The 14,271-nt window shown below is 39.1% G+C and overlaps 1 protein-coding gene across 2 annotated transcripts in view; it reads right to left on the bottom strand.

Moving 5' to 3' along the window:
- Nucleotides 1-395: 395 nt before the first annotated feature.
- USP (UDP-sugar pyrophosphorylase) overlaps nt 396-14,271 on the bottom strand; it is a 285,855-nt gene continuing 271,979 nt past the window's right edge. For both annotated transcript variants that reach the window (XM_089391942.1, XM_089391943.1), the window contains exons 14-18: nt 12,653-12,758; nt 9,866-9,925; nt 1,905-1,985; nt 1,209-1,448; nt 396-1,072 (exon numbers count right to left, since the gene is read on the bottom strand). In XM_089391942.1, the coding sequence (XP_089248068.1) occupies nt 893-1,072; nt 1,209-1,448; nt 1,905-1,985; nt 9,866-9,925; nt 12,653-12,758 (667 nt within the window). In that variant the 3' untranslated portion in view covers nt 396-892. The remainder of the gene's footprint in view (nt 1,073-1,208; nt 1,449-1,904; nt 1,986-9,865; nt 9,926-12,652; nt 12,759-14,271) is intronic.

Genomic DNA, 14,271 nt, shown 5'->3' on the forward strand with positions numbered 1-14,271 from the left:
TCAATCTGGGACTTGCACCCTAAATGCTATTTCCAAATTGGTAAAACATTTTGTGCTGGTAGTACTTCATAAAACACCATGTCTTGCAATTAGTCATATTATGGGATTATTACACTCTCTTTAAGGAGTTTAATGTTTACAAGAATTACAAAAGAAAATCTTGAGGAGTGGGAATTCTAATATCAACGTCTTCATAGTTACATTTACATGACTTCAAATAGAAACTAATTATATCTAAAGATTGAAATCACATTCTCTAGGCAGAACAGTTGCATGTGAGTTTCATGTAAGCAAAGTCATAATGCACAACAACCTCTAAGCGCTATTGGTATCAGAGTGAAGAAGTATGCTATCACATCAACCCAAGAAATTGCTCACCAAAACCAACTTCCAAATTAACAAAGAGAAAAAAATTTGTGCATTTTTTAAACCACCCAAGTCCTGCAATTATTGTTGTTGTGGAATTATTATACACTCACTCTCTTTGGGGATTTTTGTAACGAGAATTTATCTTTAAAAAAAATCCTCTTGATAGGGGTGGGAATTAACATACCAACCTTGTCATTCACACTTACATGGCTTCAAATGGTAATTACATTTAAAGAGCAACATCACATTCTCTAAATAGAATAATTACAAGACATGTTACACTTCTTGTAAAAGCATATTGCTTTAATGAAGCTTATCACTGGAAACCACAATATTTTAGGCACATCCTATTATCTGACGAGGCCAATAATATATGCGTTCTGTATGATGCCAACAAGATTCAAAACTCTTCTGGAATTTATTCAGAACAATCATGAAGATGAACTAAAAAAATGGGACTCAAGGAGTCTCGAAGACCTAAAAAGCAGAAGAATCAGCCTATGATCTAACTAGTTTATTCCATTCATCTTACACTCTGGAACTGAACACAGTACTTTCCAGGTTGATCATAGTTCAATATTGTTTGGTCATTCTTTTTTATAGCAAACCCCCTTATCCGGATTTCCTCTGGTATGGAATTATCTTTATAGTCGACAGGTTCAAACATCCATCCATCATTTTGTACGTGAGGTGACAGCTTCACCTGAAAAAGCAGTACATGCTTGGAAGATTTGCAACTATTCTTCATTTTAGGACAAGTTTAATTCATATTATCTCTAAAGTAACTCATACCCAAATTCTCATTCAAGGAAAATAAAACATAATCCAGTGGTACATACCTCAGCTTGGTCAATGGCATTTACTAGCAATGCCCCATCAAGAGAGAGATCATTAATGTGAATATTTGCACCCTTCACAACCAAGGTTGATTTTTGAGATATTTCACAATTGCCTGTCAATTTGTTCTTCACATCTGAAAATGTCAAAGCCCACCTTGGACTCCACACAATCCGTGGCCAAATTTCAACTTCTTGTCCATTAAAAATGCCCACCTGAGGATCTTCTATCTTAACACCCACCTGTATTGAGAATTTAGCGTAGTAATTAAAATAATCACTGAGAATTTTGCAACAGGCTACTGAGCTCCACATAAATTCTCCAAAAAGATAAGAATGAAAATGATTTGAATTCACTTGCTGAGGTGATAAAATTGGGTCTAAGCAGAATATTGGCTTAAGTGTCTACAAGTTATCCCAGTTTTCTGCTAACTACTGCATGTTCTGATGGTGGATATAGCCCTTGGAGGGTTTTTCAGTTTAGAAGCACCGATTTCTGGGTTCATGGGTGTGGGGGTGGACTCGCAAGTTTCAATAAGGGTTTTAACTTTTCCAGGCTTACGTAGGATATGATGAATCACAGAGTAGATTAAAATCACCAGTGATATCTTAATTAAATAACCTCTCCATTTAGTTTGTGCTTCCGCAGTTCTGAAGAGAGTGAAATAATGAATCAATAAAAGAGCTCTCTTGACATACCTTCCTGAGAATTCGGCTGTGTGCCCGATAAATGGCCATTTCTCCACTTGTTGCACTATGATAAGGATTGCCCTTTGGTACCTACCTCATAGACATGATTATCTTGCATTAGTGCTTTCAATCAAAGATGTCTAATCATTAGAAATGCACAATTCATCTTAGTAACATTTAGATTTCTCCTAGACTTGATCATGAAAATTTTAAACCATCCTTTTTATCTAGCATGTCACAAACACAAAATAGAAATTGCAAATCATTGTATCAAACAAGGAAAAAGGTGGATATATGGGTCCATTAGAAGACAGCAAAGAATTAATCTAAAAGCCAATGCTGGATCTGCTGCTAAGCTTGATTCACTATTCTAGATGCATTTAGTGGGGACTATTGATTTGGGGTAGCACCGGATGTGCTCTAGCCATGAAAATTAGTGGAGAGGCTAAAGCACATAAGATCTCCAAGACCCATAAATGGTTTGGGCAGATTCTACCCAGTGAAGGAGATATTAAAATAACTAATATTTTTAATGGAGTTCCTAAGTTTAAACTTAGGAAAAATAAAATATTAATAGGTATTAATATAAAACAGGGTTAGAAGGTTCTAAATGACATGGATCAAGCCAAATCTAATCTTAGCTATTGATTAGAGATGTAATCTCAGCCGTTGAAGGACCAACGGGAAAAGTATAAGAGGAGGCTTGAGGGTCAGTTGGAGAACACACCAGAGTGATCAGTCATTCGATTTTCTAGAGCACGGTTTGCTAAGAGAAATCGAATCAGTGATCAGTTTGCAGTAAGGGGCAAAGAGTACGAGGCAGAGAGGTGAAGATAGTGCCGGAAGACAAGCGCAGAGGCAGACACAAAGAGAGAGGGAGCCACGTAGAGCCCAGCAGAGACTGCGCAGAGGCCAGAAGGGCCTACATCATCCACACAGAGGCTACAGGAGTGACGTAGAGAGCCAGAGGGGTTGTGTAGAGCCTCAGAGGCCTGACACAAAGGGTTTCAGGCTGACGTAGAGGCCAATAGGGCTGATGCAGAGCTTCAAATTGTGATGGAGAGGGTTTTGAGGGGCAGACTTTCAGAATATCTGCTTCTGAAGAGAGAGGTATTACTGCCAGATTATTTTCTTTGTCAGGTGAGCCAGTTTGGCACCTAGTTGTACTTAGAAACAGTGTTTTACGAAACGGCCGTACCGAAACGGAAACGGCCGTTTCGTTCCGGGTTATTAAAAAAAATTTCAAAACGGCCTTTGACCCGGCTCGGTTGACCGGGTCATAGCTGACCCGGTCAACCCGGCCGGGTCCCGTCAAAAAACGGCCGAGTCAGTAGGACTCCAGTTAGCAGGGTTTTTTCAGTTATAACAGCATTTTTCCAGTCATTTTATTAGCAGTTATCAGGTTAGTCGGATCAGAGAATTTTCCTGGCCTCGTGATTGCACACAGCAAAGGCAGCTCTTAGAAATAAAAAAAATTATCGAAGGTAGAGCAATTTTGACCCTCATTAGTGAATATCAAAACTTATGGGAACCTTAGCATGAAAAAACTCCTGAAAGAAGTTTCTCAGAATACATTTATCTTATGAAAAGATCAAAGGAGATAGATCTTGGAACTCAAAGATTCTACAACTGAGTCTACAAATAAGATCCAATATGAAGGTGAAAAACGCAAGTCACATTGATAATCATAAGGATGAACTTAAGATCTCTGTAGGTAACTTGGATGCTCCAGAATTAGAGAGGCTCCATCAACATTGCTTCATTTTCTGTTGGTAAGATCAAGAACGCTATTAATTCACCAAGGACTACAGCACAACACACTAAAGGCCATGATGGAGATCATGATGGAGATCATGATTGAGTTATTAACCTGCCAATTAGTTCACAAGTCAACCAGAAGTTGCAGAGAAACCGTGCAACAAAATCTGTTAATGTTGTTTGCTCTCCTTGCAATCAACAATTTGTTAGTTCCATTGTCCTGTCAGAGCTAAGGAAGAAAACCAAATTAACATTGGGGTACAATAACATTGGGGTACAATATCATTCCTATTTCATAAAGCTTAACTCTTTGAATGAAAAATATGTTCAAATTGCACCTTTCGATAGGCAATGGACTATTATTCTTTCCAACAAGCAAAATGATCACTACCAAATTTTAGAGAAGATCCATCTATTCATGACAAAATAACCCTAGTCATGCATCATATTAGCACTAGGTTTGTACCTTTCCAAGAGGTCCAAATGTTTTGATGATCAGTTGACAACTTCATTTAGAAACAGTGAAGGGTTAGGTATTGAGCTATGTTAAAAAAAGAATTATGGCAGGGTGACATAAAGCTTAGAAATAAAATTATGTTTTTTTATAAAAAAAATAAATATTTAATGTATTTTTTACAACGACCGAGTCATTGAAATCGAGCCGGCCGAGTCATTGCCGTTTCCGTTTCCGTTTCCGAGTCGATCCTCGGCCGAGTCCGAATCCGAGTCCGTTTTGTAAAACATTGCTTAGAAAGACTGCACAATAATATAACCCTCAGAATTGTTGCACTAGTTTTACCAAGTTGGGTTTTTCCGGGGATGATTGTCCAAAAAAAACGGTGTCCTTTGTGTGTTTGTCTATTTCTTTCAGCTATTGATCTGTAGATGATTGAGACTATAATTAAACAAGTAGGTGAAATAAACCAAAGAATACATATAAAATTTCTAACAAGTAATACTTAGAAATTTCAACATGGTATCAGAGCATTGCAAATCATACGAGAGCTGAAGGCACCAGCTGAATCAAAAATTTGTAGTAGAAACAACTGTCCTGAGTGACAGAAGATGTTCCTAGGTAGAAAGCAACAGAGGAGGGTTGACGTCGAGGGACTACGTCATTAGTTCAAGCCAGAGAGAGGCCAGCGTAGAGGCTAAGGAGGGTGGAAGAGGCCCATGAAGAGCCACGTAGAGACCAAGAGGGTTGACACAATTGGCTAGTGGAGCAATTCAGCCAGTGTCGGGATTGCGCAGAGCCTAGAGGCTCAGTCCGTTTAGTTGCTGGGGCATAGGGAGTTGTGGGCAAATTGCAGGGAGTGAAGCTGGTGGGGTGTTGTTGCTGCTGAGACAAAACAACACCTAACAGGGAAAAACCAAGGTAGAGGGAGTCACTACTGAGGCAGATTTTTAGCCAAGAAATCCAGATTAGTGTTGCAAGTGCATAGGAGATCGAAGAGGTGCAATTTGATGGTTGGCAGGAGGATTTCCAGGAGGGAAATCAAGACTCAGAGGGAGTCTAGTAGAGAACTTCTAGGCGGGAAGTAGAGACTCAGAGGGAGTTGAAGAGAGAACTTCCAGAGAGAAGTAGAGACTCGGAGGAGTTGAAAAGAAGAGCAAAGAGATGGCCATGAACGGACTGAGGGATCAGGATAGGCTAGACGGGGTGTCCAAATTTGTGAGCTGGAAGGCCAGGATCCTGTCCGTTTTGGATAGACATCGCATCAAGGCCTTCGCCTTGAGAACAATGGCTATCCTAGTCGACCCAGTTGACAATGAAAGGTATGAGGATTCAATGACCAAGGCGAAATGCATAATCCTTGATGGGGTCAAGGATCATGTGGTCCAGCAAATTTCCGAAAAGGAGACAGCAAAGGAAATGTGGGATACCTTGAAGACATTGTATCAAGGCACTTCCATGCAGAGGAAGATGCTACTGGAGAATCAACGTCAGTCGTACTAGATCTCTTCCTCAATAAGTTGCAGGAGATCCAGGACCGACTTCCATAGGGGCCACGCCGGATCAGGAGTTGATGGTGAGGACTGCCCTAAACGCAGTCTCCGAGGAGTGGGAGACATACGTCTAGAGTATTCTGGGCAGAGTGAATCTTCCAAGATGTGAAGAATTGTGGGCAGCTCCTCACAAAGAAAAGATCAGACGACTAACCAAGACAGGAAGTAGCAGCAAAGGGGCCTGAGTCAAGAAAGAGGAGGAAGAGGAAGCAGCTCTGGCATCTGCGGGGAAGCAAGAGAGGAGGAAGAAAAAGGACCTTTCCAAGATAAAGTGCTTCAACTGTGGGGAACAGGGGCATTATGTGAACCAGTGTCTGATGAAGAAGAATAAGGGAGAGGCGTCTGACTCCAAGGCAGCGCCAGCGAAGGTGGAAAAGGAGGTAGAGGAGGATGACGATTGTGCCATGAGTGTTCATGTACCTCTAGATAAGAGGTGGGGAGACATCGAGTTGTAGTCAGGAGGACTACAGGCGATGAGGGGCAGGATCCTTGAGGTACCCAAACTCTCAAATAATACCTGACTACGAGAGCCTCGAAGTGAGAGTAGCAGGATGGCGGATGTCGGTAGAAATAGATGTGGATGAAGCGGCAGAAAGTGCTAGAAGTGCAAAAGTCCCTAGCAGCACAGTGAGGCTTGCAACAGTCCGAGAGGCACGGAGGAGGTTGCAGCAATGCAGGATCGCATAAAGAAGTTTGCAGCAGTGCGAGAGGCAAGGAGTTGTTGTAGCAGCGCAGAGGCAGAAGACGGAGCACAGTATAGCGGCAGAGAGAGCTTCAGCATCGGGAGTGTTTCTAGCCTGATAGGGATGTCAGTAGTTGGGTGGATCAATTACTTACTTCTCAGTAACTGAGTTGCAGTGCAGTAGCAGTAGCAGTAGCACGATGCAGCATAATGAGAGGGGGTTGCAATGCAGATGCAGTGTTGGGAGAAAGGACCAAAAACAGCACGGATGCAGAGGGAGTTGCCATACGGATGTAGTAGTGGCAGTGGCAGAGCCATGGGCAACAGTACAGGATGCAACAGTGCAGAGGATGTTGGGTGGGGAGGCCTAGCATCAGCATAAGTACCAGTGCAGTATATTCAAGGTGATGCTCAGTATGGAGTATTACTAGAGCAAAGTCCTCGCTAAGAGGGAGTGTTGATTTGGGGTAGCATCGGATGTGCTCTAGCCATGAAAATTGGTGGAGAGGCTAAAGAACGTAAGATCTCCAAGACCCAAAAATGGTTTGGGCAAATTCTACCTGGTTAAGGAGATATTAAAATAATTAATATTTTTAATGGAGTTTCTAAGTCTAAACTTAGGAAAGATAAAATATTAATGGGTATTAATATAAAACTAGGTTAGAACTTAGAAGGTTCTAAATGACATGGATCAAACCAAATCTGATCTTAGTCATTGACTAGAGATGTAATCTCAGTCATTGTAGGACCAACATGAAAAGTATAAGAGGAGGCTTGAGGGTCAGTTGGAGAACACACCAAAGTGATCAGTCATTCGATTTTCTAGAGCGGGGTTTGCTAAGAGAAATCGAATCAGTGATCAATTTACAGCGATGGGCAGAGAGGCAGAGATAGTGCCAAAAGACCAGCGCAGAGGTAGAGAGGCAGACGTAGAGCCAGAGGGAGCCACACAGAGCCCAGCAGAGACTGCGTAGAGGCCAAAAGGACCTGCGTCATCCACGTAGAGGCTACAAGAGTGGTGCAGAGAGCCAGAGAGACTGCGCAAAGCCTCAAAGGGCTGACACAGAGGGTTTCAAGCTAACACAGAGGCCAGGAGGGTTGACGCAGAGCTTTAGATTGTGTTGGAGAGGGTTTCGTGGGGCAGACTTTCATAATATCTGCTTCCAAAGAGAGAAGTATTACTGCCAGATTATTTTATCTGTCAAGTGAGCCAATTTGGCACCCAGTTGTACTCAAAAAGATTGCATAATAATATAACCCTCAAAATTGTTGCACTGGTTTTCCCAAGTTGGATTTTTCCGGGGACGATTGTCCAAAAATAACAATGTCCCTTGTGTGTTTGTCTGTTTCTTTCCGTTGTTGATCTGTAGATGGTTGAGACTATATTGTGTTTATTTCGGCGTTTATATGGTTAAATAACTTGTTAGTAATTAAACAAGTAGGCGAAATAAACCAGAGAATACAAATAAAATTTCTAACGGGTAATACTTAGAAATTTCAATAGGGACAACGCACATAAACAAATTCTTAATTTTAATGTAGACAAATATTTCTGCAACAATAAGCAAAAAGTGAATAGTTTTTATAACAAACCCAATTACAAGTTATTTTCATAAGAAATCCATGGCAATTTATTCCTCATCATTGGTGGGCATTGTTGGCCAAAGACATATTATACAGTAATATGAAGCACACCACCTTTTAACGTACGTACCATAAAGAGTTATTGCACCAGAAAAACAGCCCCTTTGGTAAAGTGATGAATAAAGTTCATCCAGAACATAAGGGTATAGAATTGTAAACAAGAGTAATCATAGCAATTTATGCTCCCCTTCCCTATGGTTTGATTGGATGCACATATAGAGGAAATATATCTATTGGATCCAACATCTTCCCTAATATTTTACGCATAGATCTAATCATAAAAATTCTACTGAACTTAGTTGATACAATTTTGGCTCCAACAATTCGCTATATTGCACGTCCTTTATGGAACTTTGCTACGGGATTCATTGTCTTCAAGCATTAATCTTTGGCATCTTAAATTGATTTTTGTTTTAGTTTTCTCATGGATGGATGGATGAAGCACAATAATGATGAACAAATTGACTATGCTCTTAAATAGCAGTGCATCATGATTGATAAATTTTCGATTCATGGTCCCATAGCTGCAAAATAAACATTGAATGCTCCTCATAATGCCATACAAATTCTGTGACTTAAATAACCTCAAGAAGCAAAACAATGATAGATTTGGTTGAACGACCTAATATTAAGAGCCAAATGGTTTATGCTTGATTGCTTATGTTCATTGTTTCAAGGGTTTGAAAGGGCTGATAATGGTGAGGGACTAAATTTTTTTTTTGGGTTTTCACTGATCTGAGGTTCAATTCACTAAACAATACCCTAAATGAGGTGCTTGGAGTCACATAGATTTCACTTTAAATGCTGAATTTCCTATCAGAAACCCATGCAGAAGTTCCTGTCCAAGCTACAATCATCAACAGTATGATGATGACTGGCTCACAACACTTAAAAAGCATAAGGATTACAGGATGAAAGTTACATTGCATTCAATAATTCATGACTGCAGCTCATTTGGGATGGTGGAAGGTTCAAAAGGTCACTTTCCTTTAAACTAGCATTGTTTATTAGCTTGAAGGGTCCACTGGACTATGCCATAATATTTGGTGGACAAAGAAGACAACTCCAATCTTATGGATTATTATAAGATATGCACCACTTTGTGAGGTATGATATTTATAATATACACAATTTCCAGGCAGGCCAGCAACCGTGCCCTTTGAAGAGATGACTTCTGCAACAGCCTCCTGATGTAGCTCTAAAGCTTTGAAGTTGAATCATTGGGTTCAAAACTGTGTTCTGTATATTATTCATAAGGTAGCCAACAGGGTCATTATATGATGAGAAAGAACAACTCAACTGCTCCAATAGAAAAATGTTAGTGGAAAAAAAAATGACTATAATGAATGTGAAGGAAACACGTCTGAATGTTTAGAGTCATCCAGAAGGGGTAATACTAACAAAAAGAAATATGGTTAGTGCCTAAAACATAATATATTGAACTATGCTTCCTACACTAGGAATTGTTCACCTGGGATAAAATTAAACTGCAGTAATAGACCTTAAACTTTAAACCAAGCAATCATATTCACTCTTGGGATCATTCTACTATCACTATACATGCGTAGAACCAAAGTGTAGAAAATTTATCAACGAATAATGCGAAAGGCAAGTCCTAGTCTAGTCCAATGTGATATCCTAAATAAACCCCATGTCTCTTATTTATGATGAAGATGTTTGTTTCAGATAAAAGTTAAAACAACCCAACCACAAGGAATCTGCATAGTTGACAATACTAAGGTTATTGCATTTTCCACAGAGAATAGTATAATTCAGCCATCAGACCAAAACATGAAAAAACATATGGGATTGTTGGTTTAAATCAACACATGCTACAAGAACATCTCCTCACAAGATTCACAAATGAGAATAAATCTACCTTAGCAGCATCTTCTGGATTGTTTTTCACTGGTGCATAAGCAAGCCATGTGTCCATCACCTACATATGAAAAAGCATAAACAGTCACTCTCAATTCTACCAAGTACAAAGCACCACGTAGGAAAATACTTAAACATTAGATTTAAATCGTTATTTTATATATAAACCATGTGCTTGGACAGGTGAAGTCCAAGAAAGGAGTTGACCATGGTATGGAAAATTCTTTCTGAGTATAAAAAATCCATCTCTTTGTAATCTCTTTTCATAACCTCTAGATGTGCTTGTATATAGCAGTTAGAAGGCTGCAGTTGATTAGTCACAAACATGGAACAGATTGCAAACAATAGCAACAGCATTGTGCCTCAATATCTAGGGTTAGGCGTCTTCGGACCCTTTGTTGGGAGTGCAATCCACAGGAAATTATAACCTTTGAAATGATTCTACGAAACGGTTAATCAAGAAATAATATGAGTGCACAAAAAAGGAACTAAGCAATCACAACATCATTTACAAAAATGCAGTAATTATATTGAAACTGCTTATTCAACTTATAGTTTATATACATTTACATACATGCGATCAACAGAGACGGAGGTGAAGTTTTAACTTGTAGTCTATTTGGAACACCTGCAATCATAATGCTATTTCATTTCAGGGAACTGGGATTCTTTATGCCTATAGAAAATCACATACATAACGATTTGGGAACAACCATTCACTTAAATAATTAGGAATTCCTCAAGAGGATTTGCTAATGACCAGCTTGTTGAAGAAAGTGTAACTAGGTTCAGTATTTACAAATGTAATTTTGATATTTGTACTTGTCAAGAAAAAAGAAATATTATTTTTTAAATTATGAGAATGAGTTTCTTGCTCATTTCATAGGTCTAGGAAAGTCAGAGTCAAAGAGCTCTTCTTGAGCATATATGTAATGTCTACCTAGTGACTAGATTAGCCCTCCAAGACTAGCACAATCCTCATGAAGAAGACAGCAAGCAAAATGATAAAGAGAGATGTCATGTCGGCCTCAAATCGAATTAAATAAACTAAAGAATGTCATGTCGGCTCAATAAAAGGTCACAACACTTCACACTATCACGTCAGCTCAAATATAGAGACCTAACTACTATATATACGCAGTTAGGGTTACCACAGAAAAGCAAGATTTCGCATTTTCTTCTCTGAAACTCGGATGGTGCAGTAGGTACAGGAATCTTGGATCAATGCAGCAAAGAAGAACTCAGACAGAGATCCGCATTACAGGAGTTAGGATTTTGATATTTCGGGTAAGTACAGACATCACTGTAATTTCGGATAGGCACAAGAAGGCTCAGTCTCGGATGCCTCTGCAATTCCGTGGACAATTACAGTGAGGAAAGATTGCAGTCTCATCCTCCTCGGTGGTGGCAATCTCAGCATACCTGCAATCATGATCTCAATACATGGAGAGCAGTCATTGTCTCAGTGTAACAGCAATAATGAAGGTCTCAATATTGGTCACTGTCTCAACCTACTAACACAGTGAAGCAGCCTCACTATCTCGGCATATGTGTGAAGAGAAGGATCTTGAAGTGACATCCTCTGTCTCAACAAGTATTCTGGAAGCAGTCATGATCTTGCTCTAAATACCTCAGTATATAGATCTCAGCTTCATGGTAAAGGTCTCAATGAAGGAATAACACTGATCTTAGTAAAAGTGCAGCAGTATTCTCGGTGAAGGTGTAGCAAGGTGTAAAGATCTCAGTGATACAATGATGATGACTTCGGTGTAGCAGCAGTGATGACTTTAGTAGCAGTGATGATGATCTCAGCCATGACAAAGAAGAGGATTGGTGTCTTGGTCTTGGAGTGGCATAATAGGTCAAGGGTCATGGTCTTGGTATTCGTCAAATGGAATCTCTATAAGAAGAATTGTGTGCGGGTTTTCCTCTCCAAGAAGGAGAGGTTTTGGCCCTGGCAGAAAGCCTAACATCTTGTGTTCTTGTCTCTTTGGTTTTGGTAGCTATTTGATGAAATAAGAAACACACACTAATAATGTCAAAGAGAAGATTGTGCTAAGAAGAAAATTAAAATGCCTCACAAATAGTTATCAATTTAAAGAAGAATCACATCAATCCTACTTGTGCTAAGAAGAAAATTAAAACGCCTCACAAATAGTTATCAATTTAAAGAAGAATCACATCAATCCTACTTGCCCTAGATTCTTCAACACAACTTGGGACTAACACCTTCCAAATTGTGGCAAGGTTTTCTTCACATTGCATGAGTGTGCATATAGCACCAAATAGGGCCCTTATGCATTAGTGACTTAATTAATGTTTTAACAGGTTCTCATTCGATTAGAACTGCAAGAAAGAATATTTTACACAAATATAAAATTTAAATGTAACCCTTAGTGCCAGACATTTTATAATCCATGGACATGAATACAACTACACTCTGTTTCCTACACCTAATCATACACAATTTCTAATTTTAGATTTTGTGCTCATTTAACAAATTACTGGTTTTCTTGCTTTCTCAAAATATCTAAAATGTATATTTCCACTTCGTATTCCTTGTTTTCTAGGTGAATTGATTGGATTTGAATAAGAAGCAATTTGTAGATATCTTATATCGGACCAGATGCAAAGAAATATGATTTAAAATAAACTGAAACATTAAAAAGTGCAATGGAATTTGACAACATAACAACATTTAGACAAGTCTAAATTTATAACTACTTCAGATACAGATAACAGATTCTACAACATTGTTAATTATATTATATACTCATTGATGACTCACAGTAAATCCGACTCGAGCTGAGGGAAGCAATGTTCTTGGATAGTCTTGCATCATACATTCTAACCGAGTCGAGGACTTGAAGGATGTTTTACTAGAGTCCTTGTACCTGGAAAACATTTTTTCAATAACTTATAAATAACCCACTCAAGGACTAAAAAAGCCTTCCATCTGTATATTAACCTCTACAGTCTACATGGTTATTGATTGTTAACACAATGCCTTCATTGAATTCCTTTAACATGTAATGAGACCAACATACCCAATTAAAGGAAACATGCAATATATTTAGACCAATTAATAAAGCACTTCCGAGTTCCATAGTTGGTTTGCTTTGAAATAACCTCCATTAAAAAATTCAACATCTTGAGACATAAAAAAATCACACAACATAACAAGGAAGAATCTAAAAAGCCTTCAGGCTTTCATATTTGAATACTACGAGATGAGGCACTCATTCACTTTTTCTTAGCATTTTCATGACTCACTTCTACAAGATAGGTGAGTAAAGCATAACATATACATATGCATACATAAATAGATTATTACACATATATCAATGCCACCTTACTAAAATTAAAGAGAGATTTTCTTGATAAAGGATTGATTTCATTAAAAAAACTTCCATAATCTGAACAATCATACAAGGGAATGCATATGAAAAGATAACTGATATTTTCTTTCTTATTTTGACGTTTGTTTTACATGTTCCTTTATGCTATATAGGCTTGTTACCCACCAAAATAGGTAACCCTAAAAGAGAAAGATTTTCTCCTCTTCTTGACAGCCAGCCGGTCAGCCATGCAGCCCTTGATAGCCTCCACTAGCTGTGATGCTACGCCATTGTATCTCCGCCACTTGCATCAGCCATATGCTTCTCAACCATCCAACATGAGCACATGGACAAAGGCGGGATTCCACCAAAAGGTATTTTAATCATTTTGCAATTGGGTGCTTATGCTTGCTTGTAGTTGGGCATTTGATATGGATTATGGGATGACATGAAAGAAGGATGGGTTTTGACTGTGATCTTGTTCTTTCACCTTAAATGGTGGGTTAATCTTCGATCCTAGTCTAGTGGGACCTCCCCTAATGGCCCAATGGGTATAGTTGGGGCACTACTTGGGAAGCTCTAATTGAGATAGCATAGTTCCATTATCCCTGTAGAAATTCCTTATAGATTCAAACTGTTAATTGTGATTTACTAAAACAATAGACTTGAATCTACTCTTGTTGGGCAGCGGATCCCCCGCATAACAGTTTTGGGGCTTAAAGCCCACAATTTTGGGTAATGGTATTGTAAAGGCTCCGCAAAGTGCTTGGAGAGCGAATTGTAATGAGTCAAGTCAAAGGGTTGTTCGCCCTCAAATAATGTAAAGTAATGTAAAGTGAGTCGGCCTGCCCATGGTTCACGGACCACGGGAATGTATAAATAGAGCAAAGCTCTAAGATGTAAGGGGGGTTCAAAGGATCTAAAGTGATATGGGTTTTTGAATGTGAAATTTGCTCTGAGTCTGTATGTCCAAGTCGTGGTTGGTAGTAGTAGGAATAGTCTCTGCAGCTGTGTGCGCAGAGGCCTGGTAGAGTCTGCAGATGTGTGCGCAGACCCCTGCAGCTGTGTG

Source organism: Pinus tabuliformis, chromosome 1_1, assembly GCF_031772625.1.
Source record: "Pinus tabuliformis cultivar Carrire ecotype Pingquan chromosome 1_1, CPIR1, whole genome shotgun sequence".
NCBI lineage: Eukaryota > Viridiplantae > Streptophyta > Pinopsida > Pinales > Pinaceae > Pinus > Pinus tabuliformis.